This window comes from Phaethon aethereus (assembly GCF_964289735.1).
Source record: "Phaethon aethereus genome assembly, chromosome: 6".
Taxonomy (NCBI): domain Eukaryota; kingdom Metazoa; phylum Chordata; class Aves; order Phaethontiformes; family Phaethontidae; genus Phaethon; species Phaethon aethereus.
The window spans coordinates 34,525,949-34,546,894 of NC_138580.1; the positions used below are offsets into that span (position 1 = coordinate 34,525,949).

A 20,946-nucleotide genomic window follows, 5' to 3' on the forward strand; every position below is an offset into this window, starting at 1 on the left:
ATTCGGTCACTGAGACAAGAAAGCACTGAAGAAGCAAATCAGGTATTATAAGATAATATGCACTAAGAAAACACACAATTACTTCAAGATACGCTTTGAACATCACTGACAGAAAATAAAGGCCCTTGATTTTATTAGGAACTCTGTTTGGTCCGATAAAGACATCAGGAAGGGAACCACCACCTTAACATCTAAAAAAAAAAAAATATATATATATATACACACACATCAGTATTCTGGTAATGTACCATGTTTTCTTCCAAAATGTTACTATTGATTAGCAATATCAACATGCAGTGAAACAAGAACAAAATTGCAAGTAAATAAAAAAACCCAACTGATGACAGTTCAGGTTCAATTCTTCCAGCCCAAACACATCAAATGGTCTGGCTACCACTATAAGTCTCTAAATGAGAGTTATATAAGATCGGTATTAACAAGTTTGTTTCCTCAACTGCAGGAACTTCCTCGCCTCTCCCCCCCCTCCTTTTTTTTTTTTTTTTGCAATGGAAACCTGACTTCTCATCTAATAGCCCCATTTCAGCAACAGCAGATACATCAAATGTTAGAGAGAGAATAGCAAAGATTCGAAGTCGATCATTGACTTGAATTTGAAACCCTGTATTATTCTGTACTTACCTTTATAAGGGAGTAATTCATATTATGTCCCATATGGCTATGAAAATTACAGAACAGCCAAAATCTCTATACAAACCTGAATCTACTAGAATATTCTCTACAAATAGAGAAGTTCAGAAATTCAACTACTGCTAGAACTTTCAACTGAATAAATAAATGAATAAAAGGTGGACCTCAGTTGTATGAGGGGCTTGATAATCCACAGTTCCTGAGGAAATCAAGACATTAAACAATACGAGTACAGAACTCCTTTCTGAAGTTTGAACTCCTAGACAGAATACCTAGCAATCATATTAATAAGAACTTGATTATTTTAATGTACATTTTTACTGAACACACATGTTTTCATGTTATTGAACTGAAAAAAAGGGATTCTATTACAAGATTCAAGACCTCTCAATTGCATGCCACTAATAAGACAAATAAAGACGAAGGCTACACTTTACATTTTCACAAAAGACTTTGAAATCAACTTCTTGTTACCCACTTTAAGTCTTGCTCAGTATAAGCATACAAAGCTCCACATTTTCTCAGATTCAAAGGAAAAATCTCTTAAATTACATGGAAGCAGATATATACATTCCTACCCACTGTGTCTTTTGCAAGTCACCTGTTTTAAATTTGTTATTTCAGAAAATAACAGGCTTCTTTCTTAAGGTCTACCTAAAAGTTGCAGTTATGCAATCCTCACTTGATTTCTACCATTCCAGTTTAAAAATTAGCGATCATTTCCAAAGCAATTTCAGCTTTGCCTGAGAAACACAGTGTTGTGGTACACAAGCCAATCTTATAGAGTTGCAGCTGAGCACAGGATGCAAAAGACTGATGAAATTGCCGAAATAATCAGCTACTATCATCCATTTTCCTTGGATAAATAGCATAATCCAGTTTAAATGTATATATTTATTAAGAGACATGCAAAAGTATCAAAGGATTGTCTTCCAGTCTAGAAGACCAAGACCAAGTGGAATTTTCTCTGCCTTCATGTCTCCTACAGGGAGAGCCTAAAAGTTTTCTGGTTCTTGCAATACTCAAACCAGCATTACTTTAGTATGACTTTGCAAACCGATGAGGATACTGTATTAACACATGATAGGATTGCACCATGGTGACAATGTGAAAACACACTAGTTTATGTAAGGTCACAGCTACAGCAACAAGCATGACAGCATTAATTTTCTGCAATCGCCAGACACAAAAAGACACCAGTATCTCTCAACTCTTACAGACTCTAGCATCACTTTGCAAGACCAAATAAGTCTGAGCATTTTTCAGTAAGATCAAAACTGCTTATTACCTGTTTTTCCAGCTCCACTCTCTCCTGTGATAAGGATACACTGGTCTTTGTCCTGGTCCCTTAAAGACCTGTATGCTTCATCTGACAGAGCAAAGCTGCAAAGTAAGAAAGAGTCAACTGAGAATTTTATAAAACAAATACCAACAGTAACTACATTCTCATTTTCGGGGTGGAGGGGGTGGGGCGGGGCACGACACACACAACACAACAGACAAACGCCAAGTCCTAATATTCTGTAAGTGGTGAAGCATTCACTTTTCAGAATATAAGGATCCACAGAAGCAAAATGGATACTTTTTCTCAGTGGCTTATTTAGACTTTCTCCAAGAACAAGCAAGCATAATCTCTAAGTTCTTCTAAAGATAGCAAGCTCAAAACAAATTCACAAAATTTCAGGCAATTTAGGTAGCATTCTTGACTGAATAAAATGTCATATTCTTCATTGAACAAAATGTCAGCGCATCAACAGGATGTGTTCTGTCTGAAGACATTTAAGAAAAAGGAAATAGGAGAATCCTGAGCACTAACAATACCATAAGCTGCAACTTCTAGTCTGAAAAATATGGAAAAATCTCAGAACTTTATAAAATATTGAGTATTTTAAGCATTTGAGTTATTGCTGGACTTTTGCATAAATATGCAGAAGCGTTTCACAGTAGTGTGTTCTTAACTCAGTAAAGGTGATGTCATATAGTGAAATGAAAGAATATAGTAGAATCAACAGCTTTCCTGTACCAAAAATGTCTTTCCATGGAGCTGAAACTGCTGGGTTGCAATCTGAATCCAGAGGTGCTTTGTTGCCATGCAGCAACATATATTTTGGAGAAATGCAGATGTGTGACTTATATTTAGTTTTCTTTAGTAGTAGTTTTGAGAAAGAGAAAGAGTAGTTTTGATTTTGTTTCAACTGCATTTTTCAGTTCATGGAATAAAAGACTCTGGAAACTGAGCCTTAGAACCCCTTTGAAAAACTTAAGCAAGTAGTATCTGAAAAAGGACATAAAAGCAAAATCCAAATAAAAAGGCACACTTGCATTACACAACTTAAAGAAAAATCTGATAGCCAAACACAGCATATCATTGCAGGTTCAATGCACCTTTTAGAAACTTCATTCTTTAGTCTGTGACAGTTCAGCAACTTTGCATTCAGCTGATAACTACAAACAGATCAAGTATTTGTTTTGAATAATGTAGCCATATAGTGCTTTCACAGGCAATCACAGTCCCTTTCTAGATAAGCAAGCTCTTTGTCATGAAACTACTTAGGGGTAGCACAGACAACACAACACAGGTAGTGAGAGCCACACAGAACCTTTTCTAGAGGCTCCGACGGTGGTAAACCTACACATACACAAATTGGTTTATACTTTTTTTTTTTTTCCTACCACTGTCTCTTAGCCCAGGAAGTTTTTCATTCTGGCTTCTCCCCAAAAAAAGTTTATGGAGAGCATGTCATATTGTCCCCAGTTTAATCATCACATGCATGAGCGGCACGGCACTACTTATACTTCCCCATCCCTCATTAGTATTAGACTCTTCTCATATTTGCTTAGTTGTGTTTTGGTTTTGTTTGCTTGTTTAGTTTTATGGTTGCATTGTGTTACCAGCTCAGCCATCCTGCAAGAGCCCAGCATACCAAGTGAATGGTATTCTGAAAAGGTTGGGAAACGAGTAAATGAAATGCCTTACGGCTCCTTTACTACTAAATATTCACACCTTCCCCACCCTCCCTAGTTCCTGCCAATGATGCTCACGTTGTCGGTTCCCCCCTCTTTGTGTCCCTCCTACCTCTTCCCTCCTGCAGTGCATCTGCCTGTCTAGTTGCATGACCAGCCCAGGGCTCCATCTCTCTCACTGCTTTTCTCGCCAGCTTACGTTGTCCAAGGCACTAAATTACAATTATTCTCTCTGCGCAGATGGTTGGGCCATCCACTTAACAACAACGATCAAAGGTCATTAAATCCTTTTGATACCACTGAACCCAAATTAAGACTGATCTCTCAAAACTTAATACTGCTGTGGTGATGGAAGCATTTGAACTCAGCAGTTCAACTGGACGTGAAAATGTGTTTACGAGAAAGTAGCAGGCTGTAATGCTTTTAGCATTACAACAAAGTCAATTTGTGATCTGGCCAACATGCTGAAGAACTAGCAGAAAAAACCAAACCAAACCAAACCAACTCTGCTGCTGCTGAGAGACCATGACACAATTTCTGGCATCCACTTTGCTGTCCAGAATCCAAACTACAGTAGCAATAACACTTTACCAGACTCTCTTATAGGACCTATTTAGGAAATGAATAATATTTGTTGAATGTTGCTGCAGATACACTTGTAAATTGAAGAGTACAATGCACGGCACTCAGAAAAGCTTATTCCAGCACCCATTATATTCCTTTTTGCAAGGAACAAAAAGCAGCAGGATGAAGAGGAAAGAAATAAACTGCACTAAGTATTCATGGGCCATGCGAGAAAATGTTAAAACTAATGCTGTGGTTTCCACGGGTTTGGTTCAGGAAACTGGCTTTCAGCAGGAAGGTAAGACTCTGAGATGCTTTACAAACCGACAGTCTGGATGGCTCATTTTGTGCCTGCTGTGCTTCAAACAATCTCAGCCATCAACTAGTATTTCATTGTTGAAACAACTTTCTTGGCAGTAGGTTTCACGCCGGAAAACAAAGTCAGCATCAAGCATAGACAAAGTATTCTCTCTTGTTGATATACTGAGTTATGAGTTAATCAGCTTAGTAACCATTCATCTTTTCTAATACACTGAATTTTAGTTTCCCAACAGCCCCGTCAAAACATATTTTACTGTTTGATGTATTTATGAACTTTGCCTGCACTGCATAGTTAAACACACCAAATCATGCTTTTTCTCCACCCTCAGCAGAGAAACTGAGAGTGTAATACTGCAGCGAGACTTCTGAAGTTGGAGAAGAGAATGGGATTTCATCCAGTTCTGGTTTTATCCAATCTAGTCAGAGACACTTGGCATACATTATCTTTTCCTCCGATCCTCTACACAACCCAGCACAGCCTAATATTTCACAAGTATATGATCTTACTATCTTACTTGATAGTAAGATCAATTACTATCTACTACAGACAAAAGGAAAAATAAGCTGACTCACTTCAAAAGAAGTTTTCGTATGTACTTATCAAAAGTTACCTAGTAGAAGTATTCTAAAATTTCCCTCTGACACTTCAGCCACTGCTACAACAATTCAACTGGAGGAAGCATAACCAAGAGTGTATTTAAATAACTACGATTTATTTGTCTTTCTGGCATTGCATAAACAGCATTAGGCACATTTATGTCAGAGCCTGAGCAAAGATCTTTATCTCAAAGGAAAAGATAGATCTATTAATTTGTCATGTCAACTTTCATGGCACACGATTACACCTCACAGTCCTTCCTATCTGTTATTGCCTTTTATCTTTACAATAAAAAAATTAAAATTAAAAAAACAGATGAAAAACCCAACCTTGAAGTCTTTTGGTTCAAACTCTATTTGTTCCAAAAACATAATTTCATGCTATTCCCTATTTGCATTTCATTTAAGGTCATTTTAGTTTAACACATTTTAATGATACATAGACCACAAAGAATCCTTCTATTCTTTTCCTTTTTGCAACATTAAGAAACACAGCTCTGTAAAGTCAACAGTTGCAACTATAGGTTTAAACCACATACCACTCTTTGAGCCACCTCACAATTACAGAGCCTAAGTAAAATTTTAGAATAGTCTGTAGTTTAAAAAGCAGTTACAAACCATGTGTTTTGAATTAGCTGGTGAGTGTGTCAGCAGTGTCATTTACCATACCTTATAATAAGCTCTCCTTTGATTTTTAGGTTTTCATGAAAGATGATGACATTTTCCTACCACAACAAACACAGAAATATTTACTGGAGTTCTCTTTTAGCTAAGACTTAAGTATAGAAGCAATTTGAAATTGAAACGCCACCCATACCTAGCTCAGAAAGAAGGCTCTGCTTTTTTACAGCATGGCTTTTTCAGCCACATAGCTCCAGATGGCTAGATCTATCACAAAGTCCTAACCCGAAAATTCTAACAAAGGGAAACAGCACGTAGGCCTCCATGGGGGATTTCCAAAGGGCTCCGGCAGTTTTCAGCAGCACAAGAACATCTCTATGCTCTAACAAAACACCAGGGTAGGGCAGAGACAGGTGCAAGATTCCCACCTGCTTGCCCCAAAATGAGCATCGACTGCTATTGCCTCATCTGAACGCTCAAGATTGCACCCACAATTACACCTTCCTTTTACTGGTAAGGTAAAAACCTTCCTCTTATTGTCATAAATTCAGCTCACAGGAACAGCTCTTCTCTTCTACCATCTTTTTCCTTTAAGCCAAAATAACGAGGATCAGTATTTGCCAGCTATTGGTACTTCTTTCCTTCTGTCATTTCCCTTAGCATTCTCAGTTAACAGTAATTAGTTAACACTACCTTAAACTCCATCAGTCACTTTTCTCATGCTTTAATAGAGTCAACTCCTTTCATCCCATCTTCACTGGTTGTTGCTTTGATTCTGAGAGTCTCGGTCTCCATTTTAAAACATCTATTGCTAAATCTTGGCTTGCAACTGCCAACTCATTTGTTACTTTCAAAGGAAATTAAGAAAACTTCTCTTCTTGACTGCGCCAATTCCTCATGAAGTAGAGCCCTGGTACCACTTTGCTTCCGCTCAACTGTCTCTAAACACACTGGGCAGGATACTAGAAGTCAGTGCTTATCAAAGACTATATATCATGCTAGACCAAAAAGAACAGCAGTAAAATGTAAATTGTAGATACATTTTAAATGTGAATTTTACAGTAAGTGTTATTTATATTAATCCCTTCAAGTTTTAATTAAGAGTATCATTTAAGTTCCTTCCTTTTCTTTGTGAATGCATAGAAGTGCTCTGTAACAGGGTAACAGCAAACGATTGATTTCCTCCTCTCACAGCATGCAGTGGGAAAACATCAGAATCACAGTTTGTTTGGGTATAAAAATTCCTAACAACCTGAGCTAGGAAGAGCAGAAGCATGTTTTATAAAGTGCTTTGAGGTTTTACATTGTAAATCATCACTATTTGCTATGTATGTTCCCCTTGTCCACTGAAGCTCAGTGGAAAATTCACCATTCAGGAAAAACAACCATAAGAGATATTTAGAGTATTAGCTCATAGTGCAGAATCATTTAATCTAATTGCCCTAGGGATAAAAAGTGTACTTCCATTTTCCGTAATTACAAACTGTCTCATGTTCAGCACTTTGACACACTTGAAAAGAAAAGGTTGATTAGCCTGCCATTGGAGTGAGTAAAGTAACAGCTAAATTGACAGAGCATTGGCTAGGATAGACCTTCACAGGCAAGCAACTGCTCTTTGAAAAACGCCAATCAGGAACCAAAATAAAACAAGTTTAAACACCAGGATAAAGAGGTGTGATAAGACAGAGGGAAAGCCTTTTCTCCTATTCATATTCTCCAATTTTATTTTCCTGGTGAGCACAGAAACCTGTTTTACCAACAAAACTATGTGGCTAATATATACAACAGAAGGGCACCTTCTGCGTACACTTCCTCACTTCACTATTCACGTTAGCAACTGTGACGTTATTAGATGCAGAATAAAGCCCAAAGCCACGTAAATCAGCCCATTTGATTTGTAAGAAGCAGCCATAATTTATGGAAGGAAAGGGAGAAAGGGGAAGGGAGGGGGTAAAGGACAGGCAGAGCTACTCTTGATTTTTCAGAGTAAAACACTTTAAAATACAGGCTAATATTAAGCCAGAGAGATTTATTTTCTGTTCCAGTAGACTAGGAATATAATATACCCTCCAATGCTCATATACATGCTGCAGGTTTAGCAGAAGAATTGATTCAGGCCAATATTCTGACGTCGGGACAAAAAGAAGGAAACGTTTTCTGAAAATTTTGTCTTTCTCAGGACGAAGCAAATTTCAGACGTGTCCAATGGACTTTGCCTCAAAAACCTCCCTACAGAAAGGGAGGTTTTTACAATGCTTCTTCCCCAAATACTGTGCCTGCACAATCTCACAGCTCACCACAGCCCAGTCTGTTGATGACCTTTCTCCCTCTTGCAGGATGGCACACGTTTCCCCTCCAAGCAAGCAGGAGGCTTTATCAGTTTTGACCACTTCCTTTTTACTGATTGACAGTCAAAAAAAAGGTAATTTTTTTGAAAAGCAATAGTGGTCTTTCCCCTGCACCGTACACAAAAGCCAAAAATGCAGCCTGTGGTTTTCTGCCTATTTCAACAAAATTTAAGGGGTTTCTTGTTTTCCATCATGCTAATGTGCAGCTCTAAAGACATGCCTTAGAAACACCTTTTACCAGGATCCTATGACCCAGCTGTTGCATTATTTTCCTTCGCCTGCTAGAAAACAGGATCTCTGAAGCTGAGGATGACTGTGCCATTTTCTAATCCACACTACAAGATAAATTCTCCCTCTAAATTTTAGAAAACTCTATCAACCCCAGTAAGCATGTCCACATCCCATTCAACAGCTCAGTCCTGTAAGTTGGCAGTGATAAACCCAGCAAACTGTCAAGAGAGCAACCTGGGCACGGGTACAAGGTTGGGCCCTCCAAAGTAACACAGTATGGTGGCAGAGCGGAGCAGCAGGCAGAGCTTTGGTGCTACAGATAACCAAGCTAACATGGCAGTCTCCTGTCCTGGTAACATGCATTAACCATGGAAAGCCCACAAGGGCGTACCAAACTGAACTAACGTGGACCAGTGCCAGCTGTACACACCATAAACTACTGCAGTTGCAGACAAACAACAGGTATAATTCGTGACTTGGTTTGCCTAAAGGAGGGAATTAAAATAGTGAACTATCTTTTATTTGGAGCAGCTGAAGTAAATGTACACATAAACCAAGGGAAGGGGGGGAAAAAGGCAAATATTTCCATGTCATGAGCTTTTCAGAAGAGCAGCTTGGCTTGGATTCCCCCTTGATTTGTCCCATTCCTTGACATATCAGCCAGCTGGATGCCACGTAACCATCCCCTCCTCATCCATACTAATACTCAGCCTGTGGGTCTAGCACAAATGGGTAGCTCCCACCTCCAAGGCATAGCATTAACCAGATTAAGTTTGTAACCCAAACGGTCTCTCACCCCCACATACGGGGCTGCGTTACCCAAGGAGCCCAACCAGCTCATACACAATCACACAGGACGACACAGCTGGGCCTCTTACAGACCTACAGCAAATCACTCTGCTATAACATGCACTGCAAGGATTTTAAGTTTCTTGGGGGAAAAGGCATTTCTGTTTACAAAACCAATAATTTTAGTGGGCTATGATATCCTTGAAGGGAGTACAGGAAGTGTTTTCTATTGTTTTATTAAAAACCGTATTTGATTAGATGTAGTTTATTTCCTAAGATAAATCAGCACTTGCATGCTTGATTTAATGAGTGCCTAAAAGAGTGAACCCTTTACACTCAGTGACTTTACTGCAAAAGTATATGCTGAACCTTTTTGGTAGCCACATTTTGTGTCAGAAGCTCCACAGTTTTCCTTGAACTACCAGCCTGACTACACCAAACAAGCCTGCGGCCACCTGGAAGAGAAGCAGTTTCACAGCACACCAGAAATGCCAGTGGCGAGAGACTCAACATTTCTCCATGGACCTTCTGAAGCTTTGCAGCCCCTGAGGTTAGGCTTGTAAAAATTAGGATTTATTCCATTAACAAACTGTGAATTCCATTCCCGGTTCAAATGGAGTAGCCAGGGGTCAGACAGCTGAATGGACAGTAAGGAAAAAGAGGTGTAAACTGACTCTCCTTGCTTAGCTTCTGTCAAAGTTTAACTAAAGGACACAACATTTTTTTAAAATCCCAAGTTACTATTTCATCTACAGACTAGCAGATTTGAATTGCACCTCTGAACTTTTGCATGTATTTGGAAATGAAAGGCTGGTGGGACAAGGAGGAAGAGGGGGAGCAATGAAAAACAGTCATTCCCTTTCTGTGCTGAAACTCTCCATTTTTACAGAAAATTGAATTAGTTCCTGTACCTAATACAGCGTGTGTCTCAAAATTCGGGAAATTTACTGGTCAAACACACGTGTTCAGTTCATGTCAGCTTCAACCAAATTTTACTTTTTTTTTTTTTTCTGCAGAACGAGCCATGCTTTGAGTTTCCTGCTAAACTGTATGAACAGCACACAAAGTAAACTCCTCCCATAAAACTGTAATTCATCTTAGGTGACTACGCAGAACATGTATTACATCAAAATAAACCACTGAGAAACAATTATTCCTCTTTTTTAAAACACTGATCATGGCTAAACACAGGTCCTCACAATTATCCATAGCTATTTCAGAAAAAACAGGCCCAGAGTACAGGTTAAGTGAAATACTTATAAGACAAGACTCTATAATCCTATTAGGGGAACAACGGCCATTATAGCTTGGCTTTTCCTGTACAGATGGGCATATACTGTTAGTTGCTTTTTTCCCCTTTTCTTTGTTATTTTTTTAAATAGGAGGTATCTTTGGGCCTTATAGTTTGACCTTGTCCAAATCAGTGGCAGAGCAGAGATGCTCCATGTAAAAATGCTAGCGACTTCTTGATCTCACAAATGAAACCACAGTAGGGCTGTACTGGTTGCGGGGTTTTCCCAAGGCAGAGGAGAGGGCAGTGCTGGTTTTAGGATTTCACCTGGAAAAATGCTCAGCAAACAGGCAGTGTTCCATGTTGCTGCCTCAAAAAATGTGCTCCTGCTTTGCAAAAAGAAAACCCTAATTTTATTTGCAGCCCTAAGAAACATCATCCTGAAGTCAGAAGTAAGTAATTTCCTCCTGATGCTGTAAGGGCAGAGATATCGCAAGCCAAGTTTTGGCTTCCACAATAAGCATGCATTGCTAGTATGTGCTCATGCAGGGACTTCTCTCGCTGAAAATAATTTTATTGCAAAAGTACCAATACTTTCTTAGATAAGCTTGCTCTACTCTGCTAACTGGAGAATGAAAAATAAACTTATTCCTTTATTCTAAAGTAATTAAATGTGTTCCGGTACTCAGGGGAAGATGAACAGTGAAGTGCCCAGCTTCACATACCCACTTCACAGAAAGGGACATGCTTTCAAAGGTCTCATCTCAGAGGACAATAGCATACTGTAGCACAACTAACGTCCAGTATGCTGCACATACCCAAGAGAGAGTATCTCTCATAAAATGATGCATCTTGTAGTTGACTTCACAGCTCTGCCTGGTGAGATGGGTAAAGAAACGTCAGCCACGTGTTAGTGCAATAGATTGCACTGGAAGGCAACACAATTTGCATCAGAAAAATTGCCGAGCACTCCACCAAATTCATATTACAATATTGGAAAATTCAAAGTATTATCACATCCTCATAGCTATTTGTAAGCTGAAGTAAGTTGCTATTCATCAGATTTGAAATCTAGGCTCTGTAACACAAAAGCTAGCTAGCATGCAGCTGGCCATAAGTTTATCAGAGACAACAGTGACAAAACTGCAAATAAAAGTAATTCAGTTATCCAGAAAACATCTGATGGGCAATGTCAACACTATGTAATTATATAGGTATGTTGCTACTCTACTTGGAGGAGTTACTGAATTTTTTAATTTTGCATGTAACTCAAGTACCGTTAACAAAGTAGTTTGTCAGGAAGGTAAGAAGCCTTATGCAACTTATTTTTTTCCCTCTCAGCTCTCTTTTCCAAATAAAGTACCATTCATGAATCCCTGGACTAAGTAAAGACACTAAAGCTTATCTGAGCTTCTGAGAGCTTGTTAGCAGAGATACAACATCAAGCTAATGAGTCTATTCAGTCTATAAAACAGCATTTGCTCAAATTTGTGCGTGGGATTTGTAGATATGTATCCAAAATTTTCTTTCCATGACTGGTCAAAGGAAGAAATGAAAAGCCTTCTTCAGATTGCTCAAACACCAGGCTTCAGTCCAGCCTACGGGGACTATTTCCAGGGACAGTGTACTTCAACAGCTACATCCTTGGTTGGTCTGCTGATGCTCAAGGAGGATGTCAGCAGCACACATCTTTTTTGTCCTGTGGATACATCCTCTCTATGAATCGTCTTGAAGCAATTATGACCAGTTGCAGTTTGAACTCCACAAGGTTTAGCAACTAAAAATCATTTCTGTAGTATATAAGAGGAAACTGTGATTACAAGAAAAATGCAGATTTGAACTAATTTACTGAATAACCACAATTAAACTGTTTTGTAGTTCAGAGTTTTGTTTGTAAACCCCAGTCCCAGCTCTCTTATCTATTCAAAACATAAGTAAAAGATTATTCAGTGTGCTAGACAGTAAATATTAAGACTGTGTATTTCCTGATTCATAACATTAAAAAGTTTATCTTTAATAACCCAAACTGCATTAACCATAATGTACCCAGAGTTGAAGAAATCCGAGCCTTTTGCATAAAGTTGCCAGTAAAGAAACTGAATGGAAAACATTCTGCTCCTAAAGGTGGTAAAAGAGCTGGAGTTTTACTGAAGTGTCTTTAAGGCTTTAAACATTAGCCTTGTTTATGCTGTATCAAAAATCATGAGAAAGGCTCCTAGCATAGCAGATGGGTATTTCCTGGTGTGTTATAAATTGCTTAAAAAAAAAAAAAAAAAAGAGAGACAACCATTAAACACAATGAGACACTTCCAATGAAAGGACGACAGCTGTTCTTTATAGCAATTTGAAATCCCAGATCTTAAAAGAGTACCATGCTGCCAATTCAGGAAAGGCATAATGAAAGTTCTGGTCCATGTACACCCAAGGCAGAAAATGGGTTTTCTCTCCTTTCTGACAGGGCCTCTACCTACCCTCCCTTTTCAGTCTGCATTTAAGAAGGGAGACATAGCAGTGTCTCCTTTTAAGTATTTCTCAATTCTTTTCATTGTGCAAAATGTCCCAAATTTCTCATTAAAAGAATAATGAAGATGTTTGGATCCATTTTTTAAAAAAAACCAAGTTACATTTAAAATTGCATAAAATGTTCAAAATGCCTTCATTTCTGAGTCCTACCATAACATCAGTCAATTTCCTAATTGGAAGAACTTCATTTTGTTAAGCTGCACAAAAAAGGCTAGTTCTAGTTCTAGCCTAGATGTACAAATGAAGAGCTGGAAAGAGAACAATGTGAAAAGATGAGAAGAGACAAAGAGCAATTATGTATTGACAAATTTGGAGAACTGCATTACAAAACTGAAAAATTACTGCAGGCTCTTTCCTTTATTAAATAAAGTGCCCAGCTCATTCACAAAATTCAGTCATACTGAATGGCTTCCCAAGCCTTTTGTGTGAATTATAGGGATTCTACTTTATGCGACAATGCAAATTAATTTTAAAACATTTCAGCATTTTATTTCCTAAAAATATCAATGGCATAATATGAACATCAGCCAGAACGTTCCCATTCCAGGAAAATGGGAGAAATGGGATCTGGCAAGAAAAGTTACCATTAGTTTAGACTATACTAGAGCATTAACACACATCTCCAACTATCCAACATATAGTAAGGCTTTTTTTTTTTTTTTAAAAGAATTATCTTTGCTCTAACAATCAAGCAAACCCCAAACTTTTTTACACTTACAAATAAACACAGACTGCAACAAATACACTCACATGCAAAAAAAGGAGAGATACCATCACAGATAAACTAAAAACATTTGAATCTTAATCCCCGACATGACTGAAGTCAAATGTGAAAGTATGCTATGTACAGAGGTACAAGTAAATATTTGAGAACAGTTTTGAAAACAAAGTTATTTTGTTGACACTTTAAGCCAGCAGTTAATTCATGAAGGATGGGCCAAGATTATTTTCCTTCGTACACCATGACAACAATTATAGAGTTACAGAAGCATCTGGAACAGATCTCAAGTGTTTCTCTTACAAACTCACGATGTTTTAAAGGTACCCAACTCTAGCATTTTTTGCAAGCTTCTTCAAAAAGTCCACTAGACATGTGAATGTTGGCTAGGACCACACACAGCTCTCCAAATGAGAAACTGATGGATGAGCAGGCTCTACCAGAGCCAGGTGGGTTGTGCCCAGAGAGGGGGGCCTCTGGCAGCAGGACTTCAGGAGTGGTGACTGACAGTACAGCCAAGTGGTGTGGCTGTGGAGGTCGAAATCATTTGTGAGCCAGTGGAGCTGGTGCTTCTGAGTAATTTTGTCACAGCAGCATATGCTGCTGTAGCTTCTGAAAGACAGACAGATGCTGGAGGGTGAGACCAGAGGCAGAGTCCTTTCTGCCTCCTGGGGGTATTTTGGGAGACAGTTTTGTCTTGATGCTTTTTATATCCCCTATAGTTTATATACACTCCTTCCTAGCCTAGGAAGCATTTAAATGCCACAAGAGCACAAAAAATCCATCTGGAGTCCACACCGCCAGACTGCCTGACATCTGGGCGAGCTTCTGCGCAGGCAGCTCTGGCAGCTCCACCCCACCTGTGCTACAGCTCTGCGGCTACACTCAGCATGGTACGTTCTCATGTTGGGAATTCCATGTCCCGGACAATTACAGAAGAATGACAGCTCCAGTGCCCTACACAAAGAATTTAAAGGGCCTTTTCATTTCTTAATTTAGGCAGCACTACTTAGAGGACCAATGGAAAGGCTCATTCCAGTGAACTTTGGAAGCCAGTCTAAACGTCACTTCAGACCATTTTAAAAATTAAAGCACAACATTCATCTATACACTGCTTTTCCAGGCTATTTTTATTCTTGGGTGTCGGGTGCATTTTTTGAGTCTCCTTATAACCACATGTCCTGCTATAAATCAGTCCCTGCATTATTATGCATCATTACAAAATTTAATGCACTCTAATACCAGCAGCAAACAAGCAACTACTGCTCTTGTCAGTAAGGCTATATTTACCTCTGAAACACTGGGGTGAGGTGGTTGCATTATGTGCTATCCAAACCAACTACAATAGCCCTGCTCAAATTTCAGGAAAAAGCTAAATTTATGGTTGCATGAGAGAGAAACCTTCCTTTATACCCTAAGCCTTCAAGTTCACAAATCAATTCCAAAATGCTCTTCAGAGAATCCGACAGCCATTTCAGTACAGCCACATCACAACTGCCTTCCTCAAAACTCTCTTTTCTCAGAAGGATTTCTGAGGTCTCCTACCAAGTGTAAAATTTAGGAAACTGTGCATCCCGTGGGTGGTGTGCCAGCAGCCTGCAACAGAAGAGGCTCTTCTCAGTCATTAAATCCTTCTGACTCTTGAAGCAAGTGTGATGCTTCATCTCCTTTTCATCTATACACTTGAGGGACTTACATTTATGGATACACCATATCCAGTACTTCCTCACTATAGAGGTTAAGAGAGCAATAGGCCTGACTCCTTCCAAAATAAGACTTCAATATTCTCTGTAAGTTTCCCCTTGCCCTTCTTTCAACTCATTCCTAGCATGGGCTTAACAATTAGGTACTGGAAGTCTTCCCTAATTGCTATTTATGATTTCTGTCCGCCTTAGATGTTCACTCCCTGCCCAGCAGTTAATTTTGCCAACTAACTTGTGAAGTGATCATCTTCCCTCAACTATAAATCTCTTCTGAATGAGGCACTCTGCTGAGCCACATGAACAAGTCCAAAGACTGAGTCTCTAGAGAAGTCAGGAATTATCAGGAATAAGAACAAAAGGTTTGTAAAAAGGGGATACTGAAAGGTGAACAGAACCGGGGGGAGTGGGGGGTGGTTTAAAACCAACAAAAAAACCCACCCCCCCCCCCCCAAAGTAAATGAAGATGAGGAAAGGACAAACTGAACAGGAATTGTTAAAATAAACATACTGTGGCAATGAAGGACACTAAACTACAGCCCACCATCGCCTTCTTCAATAAATCAATATAGCTACTGTGTATCTTAAAACTCTACTACCTATGGAGAAAAGCTTAGTTTTACATATAGGCAGAAACTCTCCTTCACAGCTGGGCCTTTATCATGCCCTTCAGACAAAAATATTTGCTTTAAATCAAGGAGAAAAAAGAGTTATTGTAACCTTGGTGTTTCCGAAGACATTCAACCCTGGAATATGAGCAAAAAAAGCCAGAAGCAAAAATTTCACTTCTATATACGCTGCTTATATTGGCTCCAAACTTGAAAAGGAAACAGCAAATTGTACCTATTGTCAGAGCAACTGCAGATATCCGCAGCATAATGATTTGTCACAAAAATTATTAATATGATGATCACTGAAATGGGGAACGTTAATAAGTTCCTCATTCTTGCATTTTAATAGACATCAGGTTGATATTCTTTGTGCTTGTATGCAAGCTGGTTTTCGGGAGTTGCCTGCAAAAGTTTAAGTCTCTAAATTTGAAAGCTTTTAATGCAAAACTATTGCCTCTTCAGAAATATTTGACTTAAAAGAACTAATAACAGGGAAATAAAATACACAACAAAATGCATAAATGGAATGCAATAGATCTCTGATAAAAGCCTTCTCCAGGTATTTTCCTGCTGTCCCAATTATTCACGGTAAATACGTCAGTGCATAACTAAAGAAATGCACCTTTGAGTCGGAACTCTTATTTGCTTGTAGCTTGCCATTAGCAGTACAGTTGCCACTTTCTATTTTGTCCCTCAACTTAAAGTAATCCACGATTCTTCTAAAGCAAGCAGGTAAGGCATTTCAGAACATGAAAGGGAGCAAAAAGCCACATGCCACCCTACCTCCCAGAGATGGAGAGCTCCGAGTAGCTAGGAGCCGATGTTATGATAGGATATGCAAGAAAGCACCTACTCTGCAATCCCTTAAAGCAAATATCTTATAGTAGGAAAGTGATATGGCATGGCCGTTACAAACAAATGGTACGATAAGCTACTTCTTTCCTACGGCCTTCGCTTTAAAGATGCCAGCAGCTGCCTTTGTCACTGGTGGAAGTCAATGTAAGTTAGCAAGATGGACAGCTTCGTTCTCTCTCATGTCTAGGCTACCCACAAGGTAAGCAAAACAGCAATTACACCAACTGAAAGAGTAATTACATCAACTGAAAGAGCAGAACAGAAGTGTAAGACTGCACAATCAAGAAGCAAACTGTTTTAACATTGAAATTTCATACTCTGCCCCGTCAAGTCAGAGACAAGTTTGGTCCTGCCTTGCAGATAAAAACAAAACTGACAAGATTAACAAAACATTGAAAAAAACACAATTAAAAAGCTTGGTAAACTTCCTATTACAGCTATGCAAATAGCCACAGACTATGAAAACAAGCATTCCAGGAGACCTAGAAAAATAACACTTTATTACATGGTGCCACAACAACAGTGGTGTATTTAGAGAGGAATGAACCATAAAGTAAAATCTCCTTGATCAAATTTTGTAAGGTATAAAACTAACACTATCCAAAATCACCTGACCAGAAACTTTCTCCCAGAAATGCAGCTTGGCTGCCCATTCAAAATGTGTCCCTGGCCTTCCTCTATAGTTTCGAAATAACACTAAAAACAAAACCTCGCCCAAAGCTTGCAATTAAGTATTAACTAGCGTCACTGAAAGCATCAGTCACTCTCACAGACGCTCTGGAGGAAACACAGAGTTAGATGACCAGGTGTTCACTCCCTCGTCTTTCAGATTAGGGTTAGGAAAACATGTGAACAGCTTTTTCACTCCCATGGGCATGTGTTTCCTTCAGTGACCATATATGGAAAAAAACCTATAGTTTTGGATATCCTTCCTGTCATTGCATACTTCTCTCTCTTTTCCCTTCCGTTTTCATTTGCTCACCAAGCCTGCTCCTTTACTGGGACAGCTGGCATTCCCAAGCACATCCTCCCTATACCAATCCATCACATTGAAACACTTGCACGTACCTCAAGCACAGACAGAAGGTCATACAAAACTGCTGAAAAATAACCAAAGCATCATTTAGATTCCTCATTTCCCAGGAGCTCCCACAGAGAGCCAGAGCTCTGGGAATGTCCCATGGCAGCCCGCTCTAGAGATGTTGATGCTTAAAACCTGGAATTCCCAAACCTGAATGTTCTCTTCAAAATGACAGACCTTGGAGAACATGAGATATCAGGCCAACAGGCGACAGCATGTTTATTTCTGACAGAAGAGTTTTGGTGCCATACAGACTTGGTTTCTATAGGAATCTTAAACTGCTGCTAGAAATTTTTTGCAATAAATTGTTTGCATTTTTCTAGCTAGCACTAGTAACAAAATAGGATTGATTATTTGTACAAAGGAGATGCTGAAATAAGAAACACACTACATATAATTTTATTTCTAGACACACTTTCTAGGTGCATTAATTTCCTTATAAAAGGTCAAGAGTTTCACTTTGCTCAGGATTACACAACAGGAACCAAAAATCTTTTCCCAAAGCACAGTTAAATGGTGCAGTGGGCTTATCCCCAATCAATTTTTCTGAAGAGGCTATGGCTCAATGGAGATTTACACATCAAAGAAAAATAAGTATGTACATCTCCACAAATCAGTGTGGGGTTTTTTTACCGCCATGTCAGAAGAAATACCACAAATTGCAGTTTGTCTCACAGCATCTCTTCATTCAAGTTCCTGAGCAGCTAAAAAAAAAAAAAAAACCTTGAAGATTGCAAGGTCTCTGTCGAAGTGTAGCAACCTCCCCAGATATGCCTGAGCCGTGCTTTTAACAGTGGCCTGCTACTCCCAAGATCAGTCAACCTTAGAACTAGCTGCAGGCTTCAAGGCTGGGATGATGCCGTCTCTGTCCCAGACCCAGTTCTTGGCCCGTACTGACCAGCGTGGTAGGCAGGCACCCCGTTGGCGATCAGTCTAGGCTTGGCTGCAGCAGGACCATATGGCTCACTTCATGGTCTATTAAACAGCATTCAAGTACCAACTCTATGTTCATAGAGTGAACAACTGGACTGGCATGAATCCTTAAGGCTACAGCACAAGGCACTATATATTAAAGGGTATGAAAAGTTGTTTAGGATTGGCAGAGATGGCGTAAGGCAGCCTACATGGCCCTTATTTTAGGCACCTACAATATTTTAAAGTATCTTTTAAAGATGTTGAGAGGTTTACCAATTTCAGCAGAGACAAAAAGTGACTCTGTTGACTCTGCAGTTCTCATAAGCATCTACAGACAGGTGGGAAGGAAAGCAAGGTCACCATAAGGTAAGATCACTTGATATTTCTACAGTTTGAAAAAACACTGTCTCTGTAAAAGAAACCATAACAAAGATTATTTTGTAATCCTGTATTTTAAAGATACGTTGTCTACTTAGCTGGTGTCAGAAAGACAAAATTTTCATACAGAAGCAACACCAAATAAAGAAAATTCGTGGAGAGATCATATCTGTCCAGGACAAATTAGTCTTACACTTTTCATGACTTGGCACTCTATCCAAACTTGCAAGGAATACCTATTACTATCATGCAGTTGATATCTCCTGCCATAAGTTAAAACTCAACATTTTCTCACTTCAAACTACTGCTCTTAAAGTGAATTTCTCGTGTTTGGACTCCAGAAGTTCTTGCTCCGAAATGGCACCCTGATCATACAATTGTCGTCATTAGTGATGAATCATGTTTATGAAACATTTTTCTACCAAGTTAAGACTCTCATAATACATACAAGAATGACTGCTGACCATTTCTGTTCTGGAAGACCATCTCTGAAGAGAGATGGAAAAATGTGGAGATCAGTGTATTACTATGTACTTGATCACAGCATCACAGAATGGTAGGGGTTGGAAGAGACCTCTGAAGATCATCTGGTCCAAGCCCCTTGCCAGGGTCACCTAGGGCAGGTGATTTAACATGTAACCAAGTACATAGTACTGACTTTCAGAATGTCAGACAAACTGTAACTCCCAGACTTTATTTTTAAAATCCTCCATCATATTATAGGAAATTTTATGCAGCTGAACAAAGGTAGCAGAGCAGAAAGTTCTTTAGCAAGCAACTGTGTTAATTTAGCAAGCAATTGTGCTTGCTAAACAAAACTGTGAAGAAAGAAAACCTGAACATAACCAGAGTTCAGATCCAAGAGGGCCAAGAACTACCAGAAGCTTATTTGATCTGATTAATCGGCTGCCTGTGTTTTAGCCAGTGTTTCTGGAAAAGTTACAGATGAAGTGTGAAGGCAAAAAATTAATCATAACAAAGTAACTTCTAGAACTCTTTCCATACATAATTTGCTTTTAACCTAAAAGCTAACACTGAAGTAAGATGCATAAACTTAGGGCCATGTTTAGACACCTACCTGATTGCCCATCACTCAACCCAGTCTCTTGTGTATGTGACTGCAAAGTCAGGTGGCAACCTCACAACACACTGGAAATACTCCTCTATGCCAGCATCACACTGAGGAGCGAACTGCTGGCTTTAATCTCACCACTACGATGTCTAACAAGATAAAACGATTACTGCAACATACAGACTTGAAGACACAGTACCTCATTTTCAGCCATACCACCCAGACCTGTGATCAAAGTCTTGTTCTGTTATGGACAGGGCTTAACCATGTTCCATTACGCTCAGTAATTCTGACCAGGCCAAAATAATATGGGTCATGTCAGTTCTCTATAACCACAAGGCTAGGCCTTTGACTTCTTTGTAATATGCACCCCCGTAGAGGAATTACAGAAGGTGAATGACAGTCAGAATAAGAGCTTCTATCTACTTCCCAGCCTTCCATTCCTAAATTTAGACTTGGAATGCAATCATATTTTCCAATATGATATGTATGTATATATGCTATATATTTTAGCCTTAAAATTTGCATTATATATTTATGGCACTCTGGCTGCCCTCTTAGAATGGGCTCATTTCCACCCAGCACAGGGGAAAGGAGACCAAGTTTTTATTTTCCTACAATTAACATTCAGACATATCCAGTATGTTTCTGCATTCATCATGAGGGTTTTTTCATTTTTTGCATTGTGCAAAGAGAAATTAAGAGTTTCAGATATCAAAAATAACACTATGTAACTCAAACAATTTTAATGTCTAGAGGCTCTCACAAGGCAATCTACC

At 39.0% G+C, this 20,946-nt stretch overlaps 1 protein-coding gene across 1 annotated transcript in view; it reads right to left on the reverse strand.

Moving 5' to 3' along the window:
• MYO1B (myosin IB) overlaps positions 1 to 20,946 on the reverse strand; it is a gene marked incomplete at both ends in the record, with an annotated part of 94,615 nt that overhangs the window by 59,803 nt on the left and 13,866 nt on the right. Inside the window, 2 exons of the mRNA XM_082001575.1 lie at positions 1,937 to 2,031; positions 5,764 to 5,819. Of these exons, the coding sequence (XP_081857701.1) occupies positions 1,937 to 2,031; positions 5,764 to 5,819 (151 nt within the window). The remainder of the gene's footprint in view (positions 1 to 1,936; positions 2,032 to 5,763; positions 5,820 to 20,946) is intronic.